General features: G+C 34.8%; 2 protein-coding genes across 2 annotated transcripts in view; one reads left to right on the forward strand and one right to left on the reverse strand.

Annotated features, from left to right (window-relative positions):
- Positions 1–26406, forward strand: part of LOC142337622 (fizzy-related protein homolog) — a 270950-nt gene that overhangs the window by 144107 nt on the left and 100437 nt on the right.
- Positions 24292–26406, reverse strand: part of LOC142337623 (ubiquitin-conjugating enzyme E2-17 kDa-like) — a 461614-nt gene continuing 459499 nt past the window's right edge. Inside the window, exons 4-5 of the mRNA XM_075386990.1 lie at positions 25567–25672; positions 24292–25339 (exon numbers count right to left, since the gene is read on the reverse strand). Coding sequence (XP_075243105.1) covers positions 25200–25339; positions 25567–25672 — 246 coding nt within the window. The 3' untranslated portion in view covers positions 24292–25199. The remainder of the gene's footprint in view (positions 25340–25566; positions 25673–26406) is intronic.

Below are 26406 nucleotides of genomic sequence, written 5' to 3' on the forward strand. Positions count from 1 at the left end.
ACAACAAATGAATCTGACCGACTGAGGAACTTATGAAAAAAAGGCAGGATACGAAATTCAGTGCCGGAACCAGACGGGAAAAAGAGACTTATGTTGCTAAAAAATCGTTCGCTAAAAAGCCTGAACTAGCAGAAAAGGAATCTGGATACGAATCAGTGTCCTAAGCTGCTTCCGCAGATTAATCAAAATGGTTTAAGCAATGTTTGAACAATCGCCGGTTTATTTCAAACAATTTCAGAAGGCGTTAAAATTTTCAGTTTGTTATGAAAGACCGTGTGCGATGTTAAACGGTGTAAAAACTTATGCTGTGTGTGTTCATCTTTAAATTCCTTTTGCACTTTGAAAACTAACCATTACTATGTTTTGGTGGCTAAAAACTACGCAGCGCCTTGTCTCCACGATTTTCAAGATTTTGTTTGCCAATTCAAATACCCTGGAGCTGATTGGACAAAATTTTCAAAAACTAGTTTCGGCGGTTGAAAAGTTTGAGCTTAGACTTCCAATCAGTTCAGAAACTGTTGCCAAACTTCACTAACGTAGCTGCTAATCAAATATTCAACAACAACAACAACAACAGCAACGTGTCGCTGAATGAAGACAGTCAACGACGACTACAGCCCCGAAGCAGCTCACAGTTTCAATTATGAAAAATCGTTGCAAAATTGTATTACGAAGTCCAATAACCAACAAACTGATAGCTTTGCAAGTGAATCTTTAAACACATTTCAAGATATCTTGTCTAGGCCCTACTCAGGATTCGTTTTGTTTGTACGCATAGTGTTGTTTGTACGCATGATTTGTTTGTACGCATAGTGTTTGAAGAGAAATTGAATCTTTGAAAAAAACTATTAAAGCATCAATTGTTGTGCAAATCGAATCAAATCAACATCCTTCATTTTTCAAAATTTATGTTTTGTTATAAGTGAAATGAGCAACATAAACACAAAATGAACCTCACAAATTGGACTTTGGTGTTTGTATTGGTTGATTTCCAAGCAATTCACACACGTTTTGAATATCAAGAGCAGCAGAGGCAAGTCTGTTGTAAGAGAAATTGTATGATGTTTTTCTGTCCAAGAGGATCAGCAAAAATGTAATTACCACTCTTCCAACACAAAAATGTCTTCTGTGTTCCAATAGAATTAGAGATAGATACATTTACAATAATGAATCTGTTCTGTGATAATTTCAGGGGAAATTTATCAGCTGCAAAGACTGCACAAAAATTGTACTTTAGAAGTTTATATGCTTGAACTAGGCTGTTTATTTCGTTTTCATCCATCAGTTTGTCAGAATATGATTTTTTGAAACTTTCCGAGCCGAATCGATGAAAATAGTGCTCGCTTTCTCACCAATAACGAAGATTTCTATATTACTTGACAAGGCAGCTGAAAACTTGCGTTCCATTGCAATTTAACATTTGAGGAGTTCAGGGTAATAAAGTCAAGCGACGCCTGCTAAGTGCTAGTGAGATCAAACACCATAATAAAATGGCTCGGGTACTAAGACAATTTAATTCCACGACCATTGTTAATATAGGCTAAGTCTTGCATTGTGTTAAAATATAAGCATTTTTCATCAGTTGCATTTATTGGACTGTCACCACCAGGAAATCCATTTCGGTAAATACAAATCTACTCCAGTACAAAACTGAAAAAGATTGAGTTGCTTGCTTCCTAAAACTGCTTCATTTGTTTAGGCATATAGCAAGACGTCGAACTGACTTCCTGCTGAAAACATCCTCTTGTTTCCAGCTTTGCATTCCAGTGGACTTGAGAAACAATTTAGTTATGGTCTCCAAATACGGATAAGACGCTGCAATTGATAGTAAAATTTTTTCAATTTCAGAAACCACTTCATATTGTAGAAACAGTGGACTACGTTATACAATAAAAATTTTCAGGTTAATTTGATACAAAAGCTTTTCACTGCAAGCAAAGAAAAAGAGTACGGTGATTGCTATTTCTTTGTATCTAAAGCAGAAAAGAGGTTGACGAGAGCTACTCTCAAAACCTATGAAAACACCGGGACGTAGGTCTTTTTGGAAGTTTTCGAGAGAAAAGACAAGGTCTTTTCTCTCGACAAGGTCTTTTCCTTAAAACTCATGTTGTTAGGACCTATTTCCTGTGTGTATTTGTGTGTGTATGTATGTGTGGGTTAGCAAGTCTATGTTGAACAGTGAAGAAATTGCTCTTGTTGTTCTAAATATAACTCAGCAATAAGTAATTTATAAGGCAATTACACGGACCTCTGCAGACATTGATATTTGTAAATCACGTGAAAAACCCTTACCAGTACAGTTTTGGAATGAATACTGAACATCTGAAAAGTTAACTTTTCCCTAACAGTTGACTACGTTATACAATAAAAATTTTCAGGTTAATTTGATACAAAAGCTTTTCACTGCAAGCAAAGAAAAAGAGTACGGTGATTGCTATTTCTTTGTATCTAAAGCAGAAAAGAGGTTGACGAGAGCTACTCTCAAAACCTATGAAAACACCGGGACGTAGGTCTTTTTGGAAGTTTTCGAGAGAAAAGACAAGGTCTTTTCTCTCGACAAGGTCTTTTCCTTAAAACTCATGTTGTTAGGACCTATTTCCTGTGTGTATTTGTGTGTGTATGTATGTGTGGGTTAGCAAGTCTATGTTGAACAGTGAAGAAATTGCTCTTGTTGTTCTAAATATAACTCAGCAATAAGTAATTTATAAGGCAATTACACGGACCTCTGCAGACATTGATATTTGTAAATCACGTGAAAAACCCTTACCAGTACAGTTTTGGAATGAATACTGAACATTTGAAAAGTTAACTTTTCCCTAACAGTTGACTACGTCATACAATAAAAATTTTCGGGTTAATTTGATACAAAAGCCTTTCACTGCAAGCAAAGAAAATGAGTACGGTGATTGCTATTTCTTTGTATCTAAAGCAGAAAAGAAGTTGATGAGAGCTACACTCAAAACCTATGAAAACACAGGGACGTAGGTCTCTTTGGAACTTTTCAAAAGAAAAGACAAGGTATATGAATTAGAACAGATAGTATCCCTTACAACAAATGAATTTGACCGACTGAGGAACTTATGAAAAAAAGGCATGATACGAAATTCAATGCCGGAACGAGACGGGAAAAAGAGACTTATGTTTCTAAAAAATTGGTCGCTAAAAAGCCTGAACTAGCAGAAAAGGAATCTGGATACGAATCAGTGTCCTAAGCTGCTTCCGCAGATTAATCAAAATGGTTTAAGCAATGTTTGAACAATCGCCGGTTTATTTCAAACAATTTCAGAAGGCGTTCAAATTTTCAAATTGTGATGAAAGACCGTGTGCGATGTTAAACGGTGTTAAAATTTATGCTGTGTGTGTTCATCTTTAAATTCCTTTTGCACTTTGAAAACTAACCATTACTATGTTTTGGTGGCTAAAAATTACGCAGCGCCTTGTCTCCACGATTTTCAAGATTTTGTTTGCCAATTCAAATACCCTGGAGCTGATTGGGCCAAATTTTCAAAAACTTGTTTCGGCGGTTGAAAAGTTTGAGCTTAGACTTCCAATCAGTTCAGAAACTGTTGCCAAACTTCACTAACGTAGCTGCTAATCAAATATTCAACAACAACAACAACAACAACAACAACAGCAACGTGTCGCTGAATGAAGACAGTCAACGACGACTACAGCCCCGAAGCAGCTCACAGTTTCAATTATGAAAAATCGTTGCAAAAATGTATTACGAAGTCCAATAAACAACAAACTGATAGCCTTGCAAGTGAATCTTTAAACAGATTTCAAGATATCTTGTCTGGGCCCTACTCAGGATTCGTTTTGTTTGTACGCATAGTGTTTGAAGAGAAAATGAATCTTTGAAAAAAATTATTAAAGCATCAATTGATGTGCAAATCGAATCAAATCAACATCACTCATTTTTTAAAATTTATGTTTTGTTATAAGTGAAATGAGCAACATAAGCACAAAATGAACCTCACAAATTGGACTTTGGTGTTTGTATTGGTTGATTTCCAAGCAATTCATACACGTTTTGAATATCAAGAGCAGCAGAGGCAAGTCTGTTGTAAGAGAAATTGTATGATGTTTTTCTGTCCAAGAGGATCAGCAAAAATGTAATTACCACTCTTTCATCACAAAAATGTCTTCTGTGTTCCAATAGAATTAGAGATGGATACATTTACAATAATGAATCTGTTCTGTGAAAATTTCAGGGGAAATTTATCAGCTGCAAAGACAGCACAAAAATTGTACTTTAGAAGTTTATATGCTTGAACTAGGCTGTTTATTTCGTTTTCATCCATCAGTTTGTCAGAATATGATTTTTTGAAACTTTCCGAGCCGAATCGATGAAAATAGTGCTCGCTTTCTCACCAATAACGAAGATTTCTATATTACTTGACAAGGCAGCTGAAAAATTGCGTTCCATTGCAATTTAACATTTGAGTAGTTCAGGGTAATAAAGTCAAGCGACACCTGCTAAGTGCCAGTGAGATCAAACACCATAATAAAATGGCTCGGGTACTAAGACAATTTAATTCCATGACCATTGTCAATATAGGCTAAGTCTGGCATTGTGTTAAAATATAAGTGTTTTTCATCAGTTGCATTTATTGGACTGTCACCAGCAGGAAATCCATTTCGGTAAACACAAATCTACTCCAGTACAAAAGTGAAAAAGATTGAGTTGCTTGCTTCCTAAAACTGCTTCATTTGTTTAGGCATATAGCAAGACGTCGAACTGACTTCCTGCTGAAAACATCCTCTTGTTTCCAGCTTTGCATTCCAGTGGACTTGAGAAACAATTTAGTTATGGTCTCCAAATACGGATAAGACGCTGGAATCGATAGTAAAATTTTTTCAATTTCAGAAACCACTTCATATTGTAGAAACAGTGGACTACGTTATACAATAAAAATTTGCAGGTTGATTTGATACAAAAGCTTTTCACTGCAAGCAAAGAAAAAGAGTAGGGTGATTGCTATTTCTTTGTATCTAAAGCAGAAAAGAGGTTGATGAGAGCTACTCTCAAAACGTATGAAAACACAGGGACGTAGGTCTCTTTGGAACTTTTCAAAAGAAAAGACAAGGTATATGAATTTGAACAGATAGTATCCCTTACAATGAATGAATTTGACCGACTGAGGAACTTATGAAAAAAAGGCAGGATACGAAATTCAGTGCCGGAACCAGACGGGAAAAAGAGACTTATGTTGCTAAAAAATTGGTCGCTAAAAAGCCTGAACTAGCAGAAAAGGAATCTGGATACGAATCAGTTTCCTAAGCTGCTTCCACAGATTAATCAAAATGGTTTAAGCAATGTTTGAACAATTGCCGGTTTATTTCAAACAATTTCAGAAGGCGTTCAAATTTTCAGTTTGTGATGAAAGACCGTGTGCGATGTTAAACGGTGTAAAAACTTATGCTGTGTGTGTTCATCTTTAAATTCCTTTTGCACTTTGAGAACTAACCATTACTATGTTTTGGTGGATACATCAGACGTGACAAAGTCTTCAGACAAATCACAGATCAAAAAAACTATGCAGTGTCTTGTCTCCACGATTTTCAAGATTTTGTTTGCCAACTCAAATACCATGGAGCTGATTGGACAAAATTTTCAAAAACTTGTTTCGGCGGTTGAAAAGTTTCAGCTTAGACTTCCAATCAGTTCAGAAACTGTTGCCAAACTTCACTAACGTAGCTGCCAATCAATTATTCAACAACAACAACAACAACAACAACAACAGCAACGTGACGCTGAATGAAGACAGTCAACGACGACTACAGCCACGAAGCAGCTCAGAGTTTCAACTACGAAAAATCGTTGCAAAATTGTATTACGAAGTCCAATAACCAACAAACTGATAGCTTTGCAAGTGAATCTTTGAACAGATTTCAAGATATCTTGTCTGGGCCTTACTCAAGATTCGTTTTGTTTTTACGCATAGTGTTGTTTGTACGCATGTTTTGTTTGTACGCATAGTGTTTGAAGAGAAAATGAATCTTTGAAAAAAATTATTAAAGCATCAATTGATGTGCAAATCGAATCAAATCAACCTCACTCATTTTTTACAATTTATGTTTTGTTATAAGTGAAATGAGCAACATAAGCACAAAATGAACCTCACAAATTGGACTTTGGTGTTTGTATTGGTTGATTTCCAAGCAATTCATACACGTTTTGAATATCAAGCAGAGACAAGTCTGTTGTAAGAGAATTTGTATGATGTTTTTCTGTCCAAGGGGATCAGCAAAAATTTAATTACCAGTCTTCCAACAAGGCAGCTGAAAACTTGCGTTCCATTGCAAATTAACATTTGAGGAGATCAGGGTAATAAAGTCAAGCGACGCCTGCCAAGTGCTAGTGAGATCAAACACCATAATAAAATGGCTCGGGTACTAAGACAATTTAATTCCATGACCATTGTCAATAAAGGCTAAATCTGGCATTGTGTTAAATTATAAGCGTTTTTCATCAGTTGCATCTATTGGACTGTCACCAACAGGAAGTACATTTCGGAAAATACAAATCTACTCCAGTACGAAAGTGAAAAGGATTGAGTTGCTTGCTTCCTAAAACTGCTTCATTTGTTTAGGCATATAGCAAGACGTCGAACTGACTCCCTGCTGAAAATATCCTTTTGTTACCAGCTTTGCATTCCAGTGGACTTGAGAAACAATTTAGTTATGGTCTCCAAACACGAATAAGACGCTGGAATTGATAGTAAAATTTTTTCAATTTCAGAATCCACTTCATATTTCAAAGTCAATTTTCTCACATAGAAATTAGCTTCTATAATTTTTACTTTGTAGGATTTTGCAGCATCGTCACAAATTGTGACAAATTCATCTATTGATCGTCAAAAAGAAATGGGCAGCGTCACACCACTCAAAAGATGTCGATCGCAATTTAAAAAAATCTACAGTTAAGCTTCCATAAAAGTATATTCTGCAGATTGTCTAACCAAAGCTTTTTGTCTGTTAACTTCAGCTGCAAGAATTGACCCAGGGTTATTTTCGTAAGAACAACCTTGGCATGCCAACCAAGTTGCATTTGCGTCTTTGTTATGAAAAAACTCAATTTCAATGAAACTTTTGTGAGCAAATTTTCCATTTGCATTTGAAGTTATTAACCCGTTGTTAGATACTGTGCAGTCAGAAAAGAGCGAATGTAAAACATTATTGCAGAACTAAGGGGCCTCTGATTTACGTCTGCTGCAGCTCCTGCGTCATATTTCAATCGGCTTCAGTGGCTTGAACTATCTTGCATTTATTTTCCAGGAATATTTTTTGTAGGTCAATAAAATTATTTCTGTCTCCAGCAACCTCAAATTCCAACATGGGTCCGTTAATGCTGTAAGCCGGCCCTAATTTTTGACAAAAACTACCATCAAAAGTTATAAGAAGCGCTGGTTTTTCAAAAAATCAAGGGAACTATGTGTTGCATTTGTTGGTAACATATTACCAGTCCACATTAACTCTAGCAAAGAAATCCGACCGACTTCTTTTTAGCTGTTTATATTTTGAAATGAATGCTTTTTTATATCAGTGCTTTATCTTGTTTTTGAAGTAGAATGTTTAGACCGTCTCCGATTGATTCGATTTTGTGGTCTAACTCCAAGTTCTAGGGAGCCATTTGTTTGCTTTTTGACTGTATTTGAAATATTGTTTCTCGGCTCCCGCTTTGCGGTTTCTTTTTTGCTGACAACAACCTCTAACTCTGGTACACTTTGTACGAGAAGTTCTTTTCCGACTCGTTTTGCTGCGGGCAGAATGAATGTTTGTGCACGCGGTTGGGTTTTTCGAACTATGGCAGTTGCTAAATCTCCAAAACCGCTTCCTCTTTGTCTATAGTGTCCAGAAAAGAAAGGCAACGAAGATGCTTGATTGGTGCAGTACGATTCCGTTGTTTTACTCACCTGCAACGTTAATATTACTTTAACAGTCCCTGAAAAAGGAACCAATTGACCTGCTTCGGTAGGTAGCTCCATGAAAATTGATTGAATTGTATTTGAAAACAGGTTTTTATAGTCCAAATCGGAAAGCAACTATTCTATGTGTTGCTTCAAGTTCACACACGCTACAGTTTTTCAGACGTTGTTTTGAATTATTGACACGTAGCGTCACCAACATAATGATACTCAATAATGTTTGTGTAATTGAATATCAGGTGCTTTCCTGCGCACAGATTAGCAGGGAATTTTCCATAATAATTTTTTGTCTCATCGCTTTTCATTATATGCTTATAGGCTTATATGCTTGAACCAGGCTGTTTATTTCGTCTTCATCCATAAGTTTGTCAGAATATGGGCTTTTAAAAATTTCCAAGCCGAATTGATGAAAATAGTGCTCCCTTTTCACCAATAATGAAGTTTTCTATATTACTTGACAAGGCAGCTCAAAACTTGTGTTACATTGCAATTGAACAATTGGTGAGTTCAGGGTAAACAAAGTCAAGCGACGCCAGCTGAGTGCTAGTGAAATTATGTTTTTTGATGTAGCTGTATTCATTTTGCACCCAATATGTACACCGTGTCTATCTGGAATTCGTGTAGAATGATTCCCTCATTTTTACCAAAATTTATTTTGACTTTCTAGAAGTCTTAATTTCGTGAGACGAAAGTTTGGGTAGTCCAACTGTTCGCTTGATAGTAAACAGAAGTTGAGGAACGGTGTCAAAGTTTCCAGTCATGAAAGAGAATTTTTCTCCACTGTGAGTTCAAGATATAACATTGGCATCAGATGAGATTCTCTGAGAGACCTCATAACCGTTAAGACTATAGCTATCAAAACTCCATTCACAACATGCTGAATTTTATTTAGAAATATAATTTCACTAAGAACTGCCCTCCGGTCGCCTGATAGTTGAACTTCATCGTTTAAGAAGTTTCTAAACAAAGCTAGCGTTTTTTGATCAAAGATCTTCAACGAAGCGCTAGAAATAACATGTACCGTAAAGGCGTCTTCGAATCGTTTACTTCCCGTTTGTTAGAGGTGTTTTTCGTACTAGTTGAAGTTTGGGTTGATAGAATTTACCCTGGATAACTTCTTTATTTGCATCAATAAGAGAAAACGTAGGATCATACAATGTTGGGATAGATGTGATTTCAAAAACATCGTCAGTAAACGACTGTTTGTAGCCATTACTGAACGTCTCCTCTATTTGACTATGCGCTCAAAATCACCAATAAAAAGTTTGGGTTTTTGAGAAACTGCTGTGTTTGCAGTCAAGGACACAAGCCCTGGAACGTCTTTCTTTGCGATTTTGTTCGGAGAGAGCTTTATCGTTCAATTTACTCTAGAGTTGATCGTTTCAACAAACGTATCCAATTTTTCTAGATATGTATCTGTCCACTTTTTTCTTAAATATCTGTAGTTTATATTTTTTAAAAAGCGTATATTTCTTTCCGCAAAAGCAGACATTCTTTTAATGAAAGTACTGTAAATATGATTTCCGCGCTCAGTGCATAGGGCTTTGAAGGCACCTAGCAACTCTGTACCATCATCAATTGAAATTTTTTCAGGTTGTTTATGCTTGATCATCTATTTTAAAACCTGTGCTTTCTCTGCGGCGTATTTTGTTTTCATTGGCTCAAACCTGAGATACAGTGACAAACAGTCAGCAGCCACAAGCAGATATTTTGCATCACCGTTATATTTTTCAAGTTTATCAACATATGCTGGATCAACGGACCAGATCTCATTTATGTCGTAAACAACAATTTTAAGCCTTGGAGATCCGAGGCGACGCGAAAGGTATTTGGTGAACGATAGTTTCGTTTCCAGATTCATTTCAACTTATTTTTATTGATAAATGACTCAAATTGTGCAACCTCTTTGCGCTTCCAAATGACGCAGAACCATTTAAATAGAGCTTGTAAAGTTTCCGCAAATCGTTAGTAGAAATCCTAGTCTTTTCGACTTGCCTCTTCCGCTGTCTTCTCTCTACTTTCATTGACTCTTGGCTTTTCGTTTTTTACTTTGGTTCAAATTGTCTTCCTTCTTGCTGTTCCTTTTTGTTTCGCTTCTCTCGATGCGGTTTACTTTTCATCTTCACTATAAAACCGATCTTGAAATTTTTTGCGTGGGTATTGTAAACCAAGTCGGCTGATATTTCAAGTTCACTCAAATTTTCGGAATACTTTGACAAATCAATTTTTTCGTAGTTTGTTGTAAATTGTACCAAAAGCTTTTAACCTCTACTCCTTGAAGTTCATCGTCAATGAGGAGAATGTTAGTCTCTTCACTAATAGAAATTTTATTTGAAATGAAAACTTTATTTTGGATAACTGCAGCTCTTTTGTATTTGTTTTCATCCATCATTTTCAGTTCTAACATTATTGAGTCAAATGCTGAATCCTTCCGTTTTTCACCATTAGCTCTGTTTCACTGTCATCACTAAAAAACTATTCGGTTTTTACATCGTCTGCATCGCTTGTTGCATCGCCGCTACTCGTCGCTCTCTTGGCCGGACTATCAGTGTTAGTGTATGGTTCTTGTACTTTTTTCTCAATGTTTTGTTCAAAAATTGGATTAGTCCTTTGTAGGAGTGCTAACTGACTTGCTTTTTGCTGTTAAATTGGATTATGAAAAATTTCTTTTTTGGTTGAAAAGAAATTAACATTCTTTTGGGGATCAAAACAAACTCTTCTGCATGCATTATTCGACCTTAATTAATTATGGAACGACATTCCCAGCGCTCAAATGAGTTCTGGTTTTTTGATTAAAACGTTTCGCTTTTTCTTCAAATTTGTTTTTTTATTGATAATAATTGTTGAAATGAACTCTCCTGATTTTTAAGTAACTGCTTGTTCACTGGAACATTGCCAATGATCACGTTGAGCAAACACTAACAAAGAAAATTTATGAACTTCTTTCGTGCTTGTTTGATGAACTTCTGAAATTGCTCTTGGGCCGTTCAATTTGCTTTGGCAAGCATAATTTACTCTTTCTCATCTGCCAAATTAATGATAACCGCTTTGGGGGAAGGTAGATAAAAATTTGTTGGACCTGGTTGTAAATTATTTGAACAATAACGCCGGGATTTTGGTTTTTTTTGGATCTAAGTCACTGAGTAAGTGACCCAAAGGTTGTTTTGTTGCAAAATCAAAGCTTTCCTTCGAAAAATTTGTATTGGGCAACTGTTTTTCAATATAGGTGATCTGCTGTGTGACTCTAGGTGATTTGAACAAAATGATATGGTTTGCGTTGAGATCAATTGTTCGCGACCATTTACTCTGTTGAAAAAAGTATGCTTAACATAAGTCACACTAATGTTTCTTTGGATACCGGCAGTGCCAAATTTTGAAAATTGTTTGTCAATAAAAATTTCTTCACACGAATCGTCAAACACAAGAAGACATTTTTCTTATTGAGAAATGAAATCGAATCCAGAAAACCTAGTGAAAAAAGTTCACTCTACGCTCTATTGTGTTGAGCTTTGGCTGCTCGTGTTTACAGATTTAGTAAATAGAACTTAAATTTGGATAGAAAGTGTTTTCCAATAACATTTGCAATATAAAATTTGTTTTTACACAACACGATGGACCTAAAACAACCAAACAACCCTAATCGCTAAAGGAGATTATTTTTTTTCATTGCTTTTGATTGGGAAGAGCGTAGCCAACTATGCACAAGAGCAATGAAAACCAAGATGTTGATTCTTCACAACCAAGTTTTGAAAACACCAGCCTGGTTTGAGACACTACAATCAGAGAAGTAATATATGATTTTGGAAAGAAGAAGCCGAGACTTAAAAAATTCCACAAAAGCTTCTTTTGATTTTCCTGATCAAAAACAAGAGCATTCAAACTCCCTCCATTTACGGAGTCTATCTGATCTTCTTTAACACTCATTTGAAAATAAATTACTTTGTCTTTGTCGTCTTCTTTTTCAGTCACTTTATTGTCTGCCTGCATGCCGTAAACATTTCCTTAGTAGTCAATAGACTTTACGTTGTCTTCACTGGCCAACATATTAATTTCGTCAGGGAGATTTTCATTGTCCAGAGGTACTTGAACTGGTGCTGACCACTTGTGGGTTGGCAAAGGAGTTAGTTCGAATTTTCTCATTTTTTGTTGTAACGACATGGAACTTTTGAAAAAAGCCAACAAGAGAAAGATATTTCTTCAGCGTCTCAATTTCTTCAGTGTTGCTGAGAATCTGTTGTTTTCGCAAAATATTCTGCCCCATGATTCTATTTTCTCTTCTTTTTATAAGTCAAGGTCAACTGATTATCATTCGTTATGTAAATGCAAAATGTCAAGCTGGGAGATAAATTCACTCGAAAAACTGACAGAGCTGCCTTCGCCACTCGATGGCCTCGTGAATGGCATGGAGATCCAAAAGAAAAACAACTGCGCTTTCTTTTTACCACAATGGTGTTTTTCTTGCTCTTCTGATAGATAGAAAAAGTGCACAGCGCAAGTAATTTTATCAATTGGGAATTGAATATCTTCAACTTTCAGACATAGAAAAGTTTCCAAACTAATACCTCTTTCTGCGAGAGAGTTTAAGTGTTTCTGTTTTCCCTTTCCCTTCGGCAAAAACTTTCTCTGACGGGAACTGATTCTTAATGGCGACACAAATTTGTGATAGAAGCCAGTAGGGATAAGTGCAGCTGTTCCAAGACAAACCATGTAAAAAATTAGTTACCGACTTATGAAATCTCCTGTCACTAGTGAAAACTGAGTTGTAGGAAACTGGCGGGGGACAAAATTTGTGTCCAAATAGTTTTTCGAACAAAGCGATAACTCTTTTATTTGTAACTCTTTTACCAGTTTTATCGTAATGAAAACCTTCAAAATCTAATGTCAATATTTCTTGTTTCAGCATTCCAACAAAATGTACAAATTGTTTTAGAACGTCTTCAAGGAAACAAAGAGCCAATCCCGTGATATAACCCAAATACTTGTTCGTAATTAGACAAGGTAACACATAGGGCTATCCAGGGCCTCTATGACTGTAGTCCGCTATAAAACCCGATGCGTCGTGGAGTTTTGCTTGAAGTCGAAGTATTTTGAACGATTTGAAGTAGTTGTCTAGTGACGAATTATCAATTCCAGTTAGACCGCCGTACGGTTTAAGCTTCAATGTTGCCTCCAAGTCAATATCAGGATCAAGGTAATTACAAACAGCTAGAGAAGAGACAAACCTTTGACCGTACTCTGGATTATTGTTCTTTATCTGCAGGTAAATTTCGTGACTGTTTTTTTAGATCAATGGTTGCTATCTTTTCGGCCATCCTTTTCCCCCAATATTATTCTTACAAAATGAACCGTAATCTTACCTCCTAAGATAACCTCCCCAGTTGAGTCTGATTTTCGAACCAAAATATATTCCGACAATAAGAGTACCATACAAATACATGTAGCGACAATACCACTCTTTAAAGATGAAGGCTCTCTCCTCTCTCACAAACTAAACTACCACAAAATATATATACCAACAATAAAACTGCCAGACAAATACATATAGCGCAATTACCACTTTCTTAAGATAAAAAATCTCCCCTAAGGGATCAGGTATCCCCTCTGCCGAAAAGATCTCGAAATATATCCGCCCACGATCTTGCTCTATATATACGAAACTACTGTCGTTTAGTTGACCAAATATTTGCTTCTGCTTGAGAATTGAGAAATTGTATTTATGTTGATTTCTTTTTCAAATCAATGAGAAAGGTAGAAAGATGTCAGCCACAGTTCAGCTTTCGTCCATTCTAATGAAAGAAAAACCTAATAAACTGGTATTAACCTCAAAGCTATTTGTGGGCATTCTAATTTAGGAATGCATCAATTTTCAAATAACAATGCAAAACTTATCTTTTGTTATTTGATTTTGTCAATCTTTGCTTAATTTGGAAATTGCTTAAGCCAAGAATTTGATTGAGCTGTTTCGGAACACATAGTGAAAAAGTGCATTACCAAGCTCCTTGATTGTTTACATCGATTCGATACTGTGGTTATTATGATAGTCGCAAAGAAAGCTGTTGTTCTAATGATAGGTTCAGAAAAATCAGGACTATAAAAAATTCTTTTCAAATAGTCTTCAAACCACTTTTCTAGGTTTCTTCCAAAAAAATAATTGAAACGTAATTGTAATCCATTAAATTTGAAAGTGACGTTCTCTCGACATTTTGTCGTCTATGCCCTAACACTATTATATATTTTTCTCCAGAGAAAGACTGTAATCTTTTAGGCCTTGGCCGGGGACTGCTGGCAAAATTGTGCAAGATAGGCGGTAACTAGAGTTGACAAGTATGAAATTTCAACGTATTTTTTAACATATGTTTCGATTGATTGTGTTGAGTTTATAGACCTTTTTTTAACGCATTCAGCGGAAAAATTATGTAAGATAATTGCGGGGTCTTTTTCAACTTGTCAACGCTATTAATCACCCTTTTTGCAAGTTTCTGCGTCATTAAGCGTATATCTTACAATGCTTGCTTTTCTACTCGTAGTGTTTACCTTAGTTTTTCTAGATTTGGGCCTTGTCTTTCTAGATTTGGACAACGTTATACCTGTATGCTTGTCGCCTTTTTATCACTGCCATTGTTTTTAAAGAACATCAAGAAACAAATTGTTAAAGTTTCAGACACTTAGAGAAGAACTTACCTGGCGAACTCTATTGAAGCGTCAAAAAAATGGCCTCAAAAATCAATTTGATTTTAAATCTAATTTTGTCTTGGTGCTAACGTAATCCAATTGGCCTGCCAATCAGATGTCAAAATTTACAATTTCCCAACTTTTCAAAACCGATTCTAACATCCATTGTCCTCCAACTGATTAATTCGATTGTGCAAGGGCCAAATATGATTCCCATTAAATAAAAGAGAAAAAGCACGCCGAGGATTCAGAGCTAAAATTCTTTTGCTTGTCAATCAGGTAAAATAATTTCGAGAAAATTTTTTTCATTGCATAAATAAGCACTTAAAATATAAGCTAATTTGTGTATGGCTTCGGTTTAAAATCTTATTTAAAACTCAACTTAGATACCACAACAATGGTTCAAACCAACGAACGACCAATAGATTCTGGATCTGCAGAATGCAGATTCAACTACTGCAGGGATCTCACATGAGTATGCGTGGAAAGAGGGGACCAACAACTCTGATAATATTTTCATTGTTTATTGCCAAGACATCTTTTTTCGCTTCTGCACAACTCTTTCATAAAATCTAAAAACTTTAACCGGCATTAACAAAACTGGCAATTAGAAACAAAGTTGAAAATAGGAAAAAGAGATCCGATTAACGAAAATGTGCTCGAATCTTACACAAAGGAATCATCGTTCGAACTGTTGTTCTCTTCAATCCACCTTGCAAATTGATTTTTTTTGGCTGAAGCACATGACGAACATCCTAGCAGGATTGCAAATGAAGTATCCATCAGAATGATAGCTTGGTGCCTGACATTACCTAAGACATTCAAAATTTCGTAAGTAAGCATAAGGATTGTCAATTGGTCTGGCTGGGGAAAGCAGTCTCTACGTGGTCAAAAACCGACATTTTGGAAAGACTCAACATGGACTGGAGGTATGTTATGGACCATTGTAATATGTTAGAAATTTTTGACGCAGATTCGGGCTGTACAGAAGGTTTCCCGGCTAAAAAATTGATAGGAGAAACAGTCAAGCATAATCTCAGTCAAATCTTTTCAACTTTCGGGATGCCTGAAATTTTAGTAATGGTAATTGTCCAAAGACTGATCCCTCAGGTTAAACTCCAAATCTAAACACTCTAGATAGAAGGGATTTAAAGCAAAAACGAAAACAATTTATTTGTTACTTTTAAAATCTTCAACTGCACTTCTTAAGTTCAAGAACTTAAAATGATTGACCATATTCGATTTTTTTAGTGCCACAGCAAAACAAGAAAACGGCTGAAAAACGGGAACCCAAGAACAGTGCGACAAAAATTGAATGACTTGTTCTACTAAATTACACCACTTGAGATAAAATACTACCAATGATTGCATATTCTTTACGCGAAACCAGAATTTTTCTAAAGTACATGTGAAAAATCACGACTATTTAAAAATATAACTGAACTTGTCCTTGTTGAATGGTATCATTGTAGACATGATGAGACAAAATCTGCACCAAAAAAATGGGTGCCAAAAAATTAGACCTCGAAACAGTAGAAAATAGAGAAAAAAAACAGCCAAAAAAGAAAAAAATAAGATTTAGAGCGGAACGGAAAAAAGAACCACTATGAAAAATTAGTTTATCCCCATAGAAACAAATTTTTAATTTTTGACATTTTTCTGAAATTATCTGCAAAAAACTCAAATAGAAAAATCTGTTAAGAAAAACTCAATCAATTCTTCGTCAATTTTAGGCCGATATCAGCAATAACAACTTACACAAAGGGAGCTATCCTCTTATAAGTGAATGCCTAGCCATTTTTTCTGTAGAATTGTAGAATTTTTAAAATAAACAAATACTTTTAAAACAGCCCAAGTAGTCGCAATTTTGAAGCAAACAGACTTCAACAATCCTTCTAATACCTGTCTCCCCATCCCAGTCTTTGGAAGATTTTGAAATATATATATATATATATATATATATATATATATATATATATATATATACTCTAGAATGATGAGATTCAGCTTATTAGGTAATAAAAAGTTAAGCTCTCACCAAGAAACTAATTGGTTTTTTGTAAAAACGATCAATAAAAGATGGCATTATCGATATGTTAGAAACCTGCAAAATCAGAGGGAAAAGTGGAATCTCTGATGTACGTTGTTGGACCTATTAGAAAGTTTTTAAACAATTGATCACGAGATACTTATAGACAAATATTTGCGATACGGTTTCAAGGGCAAAATGAATGGTCCTCTATAATCAAACTAAACACAGACACAACTTTTAGTCAAAGCACTCATTACCAAGATAAATATTTGTGGAGTTCGTTAGGAATAAGTACACGGTCCTCTGCTCTTTCTGGTTTCTATAAATAACATTGTACTAGTTCCAAAAGAAAAAAAATGTGCTTTTTTCAAAAAATTTTGGAAACTTGCAAAACAAGAATACATGGATGATCTTAATGCTATATCAAAGAATTTGTTAGGTAACAAGTTGACGCCGACAATTAGAAAAACTCAGTTTTTTTGCTGGGATCTGAATTTCCACTGAAAAAAGAAAATTCTTGGAACAAACAAGTTCTGGAAGAACCAAAGAGTGTGAATTACTTATGTATGACACTTGATAACATTTTCGTTTTTCGTGATCGTATCACTACTGTGGAGGAGAAGTGCAATCACTTTCTTTCTGTATCTTTCAAACAAATAAACGTCAGCAAAACCTTGCTATTATTGATATACAAACAGAATGTAACATAACAATACAAATACGGAGATTTGTTTTATGGACTTGCTAATCTGATCAGTCATTAATAACTAAAGCACCGGCCTATTTTACTGAGGTTAATATGAGTTCCAGAAGCTAAAGGAAGTAGGCTAATGTAGATGGAAAAGCAAAATCGATTTCATTTTTGAACCACACATTTTTGAGCTTCTGAAATTAGTATGTAAAGTTTTTGTGGAATTAACACTCCTGACAAAAAGGTAAATATCAATATTGCTTGATAAATAGAGGCGGACAAACGATACACTATAGTAAAGTAAGGATTCTTTATATTTCTTGCGAAAAGCAAAAGGAACATAATCAAAATTTTTAGGTATTGTGAGAAAAGCGTCTCAGTTAAAAGCTATCTTCTTTCGATAGTTTTTGAATGCTTTTTAAAAAATCCTTTCTTGTCGACTTCCTCAAAAAACTAATTGATTTTTCTTGTCCTTTTCTTATTCATTTTCCGAAAATAGCATCTTTTTGCTCGCTTTTTTCGTGAATCATTTTATAAGTAATATAGACATCGGTTTCTAGATCATTTTCTGCATTCTTGAGAAAATTTTGGCTAGTAGTTTCTATGTAAAAAATTTAATCAAAATTAAGTCAAACACGTATATAAGTACGGTGAATGCTTTGAACAGCTCTAAAATGTTGCTCAAACAGCCAAAATGCCTCTTAACATCCGACGCGGCTAAAAAGAATAATAAATTTAAAAAACTTGTTGACATTGTTTTCGAACCCAAACACATCTATTGATTATTTTTTGCAAATTTGCGGCTCCTATTCTTCACAAAAAATGACTCACTGTTTAGGATGAAACAAAAACCCCGGGTTCTGGCATTTTTTAAATAATTGGTAATCTTTCCTCAATATGAAAAAGTTTATTCTTCTAGCTGTGGGAAGTTTCAAAATTTTGTGCTTCCATGACGGATTATTTTTTCATAAAACTTCAATTATTTGGTATATTTAAAACAAGCAAAAGCTCTCATACTAGCTTCAGAAAACAGTAATTTTTTTTATAAAAGTAGTGAGCATGTCAAAAACGACTCTGTTCAGCTGTCCATCCTTTGAAGTTAACTGAATCAGCAGAACTTTTGAACAAGCCGAATTCTTTAGCTAAGAGATATTCTTGTTAAAGATATCTTGCCTGTTAGCTATCAAGCCATATTTTTTCACAGCTGGCGTGTATACGTTCTGTGAAGCCGTGAAAACATGACCATTGATAATAACCGGTAGCAGAAATTGGCGGCTCTTGAAGATAAAAGATGATCAAGAATTTTATCACTGTTTTGCAGTGATATTTTTCCCATTAGTTAATCCGGGTCATAACTGGATTTCCTGGTACAAAATTTTTTGCGCTTTTAGGCCCTACTGAGTAATCTATTGTTTTAATCTGACATTTTATATAAGTTCCTTACGGACACTACAGTCTATCCAGAAAACCGGTTTTTCAAAATTATTTTTTGCGTTTTTGTTACTCTGGTCTGTATTCGAAAAAAACTACAATTTGGACAAATTGTTTTTTCAATTAAAATTATGTTTTCTTATATCTGGTTCTTCTTTCCTTAGAAAAAGAACGTATATTAAGTAAAGGGGAAAAATTACGAGAATAGAAATGTTTCTGTATTTCATTTTACCTCATTTTTTTCAAGTAATTCATCCTTGCTTTCAAAATTTGTTTTTGTATATCTGGTTTGATTGTCTTGAGTTGGCTTAGGTGTTTGTGTCTTTTTGTCTTCTTGGGATTCAAGGAGATAAGCAGAACAGCATACTTGCATAATTATTTAGAGGTCATTCATTTGTCTATTCTTCTGCAGTGTCGTGGGGATTTATGCTCTCCATTTTTTAGAGTAAAATTATTTTAAATAAATAGCATATTTCTTCCTAATAAAATTTTCTCATTTCTCTGAAAGATTAAAATTTTTCCCATAAATTGTCCCATTTTTTCCCAATTTCGTCGGAAAAACTTAAAATCTCGAAGTGCTTTGTCTTTCCTTCACTGTTCCTCAAAAAATCATGCAGTCTTTTTCACCATTCAATCGGATAACATGTGTTCAACAGTTCGGTCACACAATCTCATAGTATATCCTTCTTCCAAAATCAATACACACAAAGAACAGTTAATTGAATTAATGTTTTCAATTCGGTGGTTACAGAAAGTCTGGGCTGCGCATTAGTCGTACTTCCAGGCCTATCAAAAACAACACATCTAGTAAAATTTTGAACACGTTTTTAACATTTTACCTCAAACAATGATCGTTTATGAACCAAGATTTTCTAATTAAATAGATTGATTTTTAAAATAGCTGGCAGATTGTCAGATACAGCTGCGCTGAGATCTTATATTTTGATTAGGAATCTATGGCTGCTTTTAAGAAACTATTGCTCCTTCAATTTGCTGCACTCAAATAACCTCCAAATGGAGTGACATTTACTCATTTGACCTTATCTCCTTCAGTTGAGGTTCAAAAAAGATTTTTTTGACATAGGTTAATTTGGAGAGTGAGGTAGGTCACGTGGGACCAAAACACAATCACTCGGCGGAAAAAAATTGCTCCATTAAGAATGAAAAATGACGTCGCGCAAAGAATTCAACCAATGAAAATTCATAAATCAGACTTCAAAGTGACCGTGTCCTCAGATGGTTTTAATTCAAAAATGATTAAACTAACTAAATTTTTAGCAATTGGACATCAACAACTTCTTAAAACTAATTTGATCCTGTATGCATAAACGTAAACAGAATCGGAAACAAAAAACAAATAGAAAAAAGTACGTATTCTTGAAAAATAGAAAAAAACAACACTTTAATTATTTCTCTTCAGAAAGACTGAAAAAGATCTCACATTCAAATTCAGCCAAAATTGCAATTATTAATTATCAAAAAAAAACAGATTTGAAGTGATCGTGTGGTAATATAGTCCTCACAAAAAATAAGACAAAGAAAGAAAAAACATAGCAGGACGAATCTCAAATGATGTTCCAAAGTCTCGAATTAACTAATTTAATTACGGTATACATAAAAGTAAAAATGTTAAAGCAAAAAAAACGTATTTTGGAAAACAAAAAAATCAAAACCAATAACACAAAGTTACGTAACCATTCAGAGTACAGTTCCCTTGCACTCATAGAAAGAAAAAGGCAGGCTACTAATTTTTCGGCAAAGTAAAATCAATGCGAAAGCAACGAAAAACATAAAAACACAAAAAGGAACCATCAAAATTTTTTAAAACGTTTTTTTTTTTAATTAGCGGCATCAAACTAATTAAAAATAAATTTTCATATAAGGAAAATTTCGACAAGAACAAAATTGTTAACGTTTAAGAACTACGTGACATTTTCTGTTATTTCCGCCCAGGCAAAAGTGACAAAATTTAGAACAACTGAAAGCAAGTTTAGGAAAACGTCCTAAGAAAATCCAAAAACAATTGGAATCCACGGCGAACAAAGCTAGCTACAAACTAATTTGAATGAATGGCTTCGTTTTTGCTGGATCCGGAGGTTGATGTGACCTTTCAACAAGTGACAAAACGCAAAGAAGAACAAATATGAGAAAAGCACCAACAGCTACAAAGCCAACTCTTTTTGAAAGCCAACAGCTTTAAACATAAACAATGAATGACAGTCATTGATGCTTCATTGGGACGCCGATGAGCAATGTCGTTAATGATACTAAGTGGTAGGATAACACATAGGACAACAGAACTTTCAAAAAACTTTACGAATTTAAACTGTGAGGATTTCCGCTTTCTTTACAACACTAGCGATATTAAAATCACAACTCCAAATGTGACTTCTTGACATCAGAAACTCAACATCAGATCAATGAAGAAATCAGCAAGTGCGGAATTAAAATAACAAAAATGAAGTAATTATTGACATGGACCTGCCAATTAGAGTGTTTTCTATCAGCATCAAAATTTTACCGATAACAACGACCATGATGATATATGTACACAAACTAAACAATTAAAACAAAAAAAATTGTAAAAAACTAGGAACAATTTTTTCTCTCAAACTAGAGTTTTGAAAGAAAACGATATGAAACTTGAGAGAAAATAAAATGTGACACTACGTGTCCTTAGAATGAAAACCAAAACAGAAACAGCAAAAATACGACTTTGAAAGCCAAAAAGAACCATTAGCACTTCAATTATGTGAATTTAGGCAAAAATCGCCAAAAAAACAAATGTTACCTACCCAATGAAAGCTAAAGGTTGATACAGATATATTGCCGAATAAGACAACATGCAAATCAAACATAAACAGACTAACATCGAATAAATTGCCCTGGAACGACAGCCGGGGGAAAAGGGTCGTATCTTAGAATTGTTTTTTAGGTAAAAACACACTTTCCCAAAAGAGGTTCGAAATCAGACCAGATTGGCATCCTGACATCTTAATTACTCAGCTGCAAAAGCTTTGATTTCCTTTCGCTGACAATCCCTTCAGCAAACAATCTTTGTTTCAGAACAAGAGCAGCTTAGATCACCCAAAAAAAAGATAAAAACCTAGGCTTAGATAAGTCACTCAAGAAGTCAAACAAAATTCTAGAACAAAATCCAAAAATTTGAGCAAATTTCAGCGTAAAAACGACGCATACGCTTGCAACAGTTGCTTCAAATTTCGTTCGAGATCAATTAGCAAAAAATCCAGACTAAAAACTCCACTAAAACGAAACGAAATAGGATAAAAGCGAAACAACAGCGTTAAGATCTCATAAAATCAATTAGAATCATATGTATTTCTTTACATTTCTTTACCAACCAATCACACGTGTCAATAAAGCAGTTAAAACACTAGACATAGTTCAACAAAAAGTGGGGGTGAAAGTTAAATTTTGTGAAGGTTTTTTGAAAACAAATTTTGTCCAAATTATAAATAATTTAGCTATTGACTTTTTTTGATTTATTTAAACCTCATAAACAACAAATGATACGGATTGATTCCTTAACGAGAGTCAATAATGTGATCGATTAATAGTTCTGAACACAAAGATTGATAAAGTTCAGAAAAAAATTAAAAATATACTCAAACCGCTAATGCTATAATTCGATTCTTGCTTTTTTAAGCAACCGATGACTACTGTCACTAATCATACTACGTGATAAAACATAAAACGACTACAAAACTCTGCCACTCTAGAAGAGGCTAATTTTTGAAATTATTCGACAAAATAGTTAAAATATTTAGATATTAATGAAAACTATCACATTGCAATATTGAGCCTCAGTGCTCCGGCAAAAAGACCAGTCATTAATGAGACTGAAAAAAATGACATTAAAGAACTACAAAATCGACAAAACTAAAAACACATTGATATTGAAACCACTTAATGCCTCTTAAATGACTGCAAAAACCAAACATGCTTCATTAAAAAACATGCATGACCTTTCGAAACCATTAATTACGAAATTCAGAAAAGAACCCAATTGCTGCTCGTGAAAAAACAAACCTTTTGAAAAAACTGAAAGATTTTTTTTAAACATCTATTTGTTGCTATACTCTAAATACAGCCAGAAATAATCATGGTTTACGAGTTCTCTTATTTGCGCTCCGTTTACTACTCCAATCTGTCTGAAATCACCGCTCTAATTTAAAATCCACTCTAATTGTGTCCACTCTAATTGTGTCTAAAATCATTGTGTCTGAAATCATATAGAGTCTAACTGGTGTGCCAATGAGCCCAGTCAATAATGCGACTTAAAAAAGACGATAACAAAGAACTACAAATTGGACAAAACTGAAAAAAGTTACTGATATTGGACTAAAAGGAACAATGTCATAAGTAAAACATTAATGCCCTTTAAATGACTGCAAAAACAGCCATGCTTTATTAGAAATGTATTCCCTCTTGAAACCATTAATTACGAAATTCAGGAGAAAAGAGCTAAATTAGGAGTCAAATTGCTGCTCGTAAAAAAACCAGAAAAAATTGTTTAAACACATCTCTTACAATAGTTTAAATGCAGCCTAAAAAAATCACGCTTCAAAAGATCTCCAATTTGCGTTCCCTTTACTACTCCAATGTGTCTAAAACCGCCGCTCTGATTTGACTTCTCGCTGACATCAATTCAGAATAGTGTGCACAGATCTTAAAAGCCAGCCCACGAATGCAACCCATATTCTTTGGATTGTTAAAAACTTACAAATCCGATCAAAATACTTTGGATTGTAAAAAAGCGACAAAAGTTCAATAATATCCCCAGCTATTGCTTGGCGGCTGTTAATGAATCACGTTGACAAAAAAATGAAGACAAAACATCGACTTTACACAACTGGCGTTCGAACCTTCATCAGTGAATGGAATGGTTGCGTTATGGCTTGATTTGAAACCGCATCCTCGAATAGTCCGCTCCGCTCAAATTCAGCTTGTCAGCTGCAGAATTGTTATGATCTCTTTCCGAACTGAGATTTTAAACGCGTCGCTGGCGCAAACATTATTCAAGTATACATCACTAAATTAAAGTTTTGATAGCGGTTCCAAACAGGAACTGCTAAAATGAACCGCACTAGATTCGAACCAGCATCTCTTAATTGCAAGCCTAATGTGCCAGCAATACCACCAACTCAGCTGAAGCTCTCAAAGTAGAGCATCTCATTACGTTCTCTCGTTCGTCAAGGCTTCATTTCTAGCCAAGTTTACGTTGAACAAGTAGATCTTTTGTGAAGCCATGTCAAGCTTATCTTTTGCACAATTACATTACTTTGATCCCATTCAACCCCTATCAAATTACGTCGAATTCATGTTACACTTCCATAGGAACCATAGATTGATTGCCTTCACTTCTGGTAAATGGCAGGTTTCTAGCATACTTCACTAGCTTCAAAATTTTCCACAAATCGTTTTAATCGCTCACTATTAGTCTGCGCTTTCCATCTCATGAAAGATACAACTAGGGTTTCTACCTGACTAGATTTAGCTAAAGAAAAAAGGACTAACATCAGAATTTGAATTGGATAGCAGTTGAGTAAGAAACTAGACAAATTAGGCAAAACAAAGGGCATCACTTTTGTCCTCAATGTAGCAATCCAGTGCACACCTGTCACCCCATTGTTCAATGCCCTTCAAGCCCCCACGATCTCATTTAGCATAACGTTGTGATAAATTTTTTGATAGCAATAAACACGTTAAACAGAGGCTTGACTGGTCACATGTAATGGCTTCGGACTTCAAATTACTGCATCGCTTGTTCTGTTACAAAATTAAATTAATTTCAGCTGATAAATTAATCAAAATATGAACGCTGGTAATAACTCTGTGAGTCAGGGTAATGCTACTAGATTCAATTTGGTTTGTTCTGCGTTCGTATTTAGATCTGATCAAAATGCCAAAATCAGTAGTAGCACTATTGATTGCCGTTTATCTCTTACTTATTAATGGTTCGTTTGTTTCAATCAATTAGACTTTAATAGACTGTGTTGTCAAAACACGCCATTTCAATCAGAGTAATTACATGTCATCAAACACACGCACCAAATAAACAACCAAGTCTTTCAAGGTATCATCACCGTTTAATTAAAATTTCACGTCAATAAAAATGTCAAGCACATTTTCAGTGATCATATTGCTGCGACTGACATTTCTAATCTGCGCATTTCTGAAAATAGCTTTAAAAATCGGTCACACAATTTGCTAATTAGTTTTGTGTTTTTCTAACTTTCAATTCGCATAACGCATTTTGCTCTCATTGTGAACGATTACGTCGGCAGCAGCTAGTATGACGTCACGCATCGATTAATGATGTTATGTAAGATGTTTTGTAATTTTCGTGTGCACTGCGATGATGATGAATGGTTGTTTGTTGTTGTGATGGTAGTGGTGGTGGTGTGGTCGAGGAGCGAGGTCACATGGCATACTTGCGGGTCCACTCATTGGCCACTTTGTTGTACTTGGACCTGTCCTGTTTGTACATTCTGGCTATTTCTGGCACCAGAGGGTCGTCGGGGTTCGGGTCGCACAGCAGTGAGCATATCGAGAGCAGTACTAGATAAACATAAGGACATCAATGCAAAAATGGTAAAAAATAGGAAAATTTGACAGTTGAAAAATAAGAAGTTCTGAGAGAGATCAAGTAGTTCAGCGGGATTAAAAACTCCCTTTTGATAGACCTTGCAAAAAAAGTTCTGATTGTAGATTGAATAATCAAGACTTAGTACAAATGAACATTTAAAACTATCAAGAGAATAAGACAACAGTCGTAAGCAGCGTACCTTTTGATATAGTGAGGGCTGGAGACCACTGACTTCTTAATATGTCCAGACAAATACTGCCATTACTGTTTATATTCGGGTGGTAGATTTTTGTTGTGAACGCGATCTGTGTAAAACAAAAACAAGGATCCATTGAGTTGATGAAAATTGACAAAGACCAGTTAACACGAATAATCCAATTAAACATGTCTTTAAAACTATTCAAATTGAGGCAACGCTTTTATTGTAATGCACTAGGTTTAAAAAGCTCTATATTGTCTAATGATATATATTATCACTTGTTACATAATATGTTACATAATACATAATATATAATATAACTCAAATTGCGATTGAAACGACAGAAAAAAATTAAACTGATTTTTGTACAAAAACATTTTTAAAGTAAAAACTACTTTTGTCATTTCGTTGTTGGGCATACTCCTGTCTCTAAATGACAGAAGATATACGCTTGTATTGATACCAAAAAAAACATAAGAGATGGTAACTAAGACCTGCAACAAAAAGTTCAAGTAGCGGGCATCTAAAATTGCGCCTAATGGGTTATTACGTTTCCCCTTTTCAATTCGTTTTTCGACACTGACTGCCGATTCTCTACTGAAAGACAAAATTAAGCTAGCACCCTCTTATTTTACCAAGTAAAAATTCAATTTTTGCGTCAATTCAACTCCAACTTAAGATCACATTTTGAATACAATTTTTAGACCATTGAACTAAACCTTAACTAGTCCTCTCGCCTACCTATGAATTTCACATAAACCGTAACGCTCACTTAATATAAATCCATATGTAAAAAAGAGGAACTCGATCCAAGACTCACAGAAAAAAGAAAAATGTCAC

This window comes from Convolutriloba macropyga, chromosome 4 (assembly GCF_964194025.1).
Source record: "Convolutriloba macropyga chromosome 4, txConMacr16.3, whole genome shotgun sequence".
In the NCBI taxonomy this organism is placed as follows: Eukaryota; Metazoa; Xenacoelomorpha; order Acoela; family Convolutidae; genus Convolutriloba; species Convolutriloba macropyga.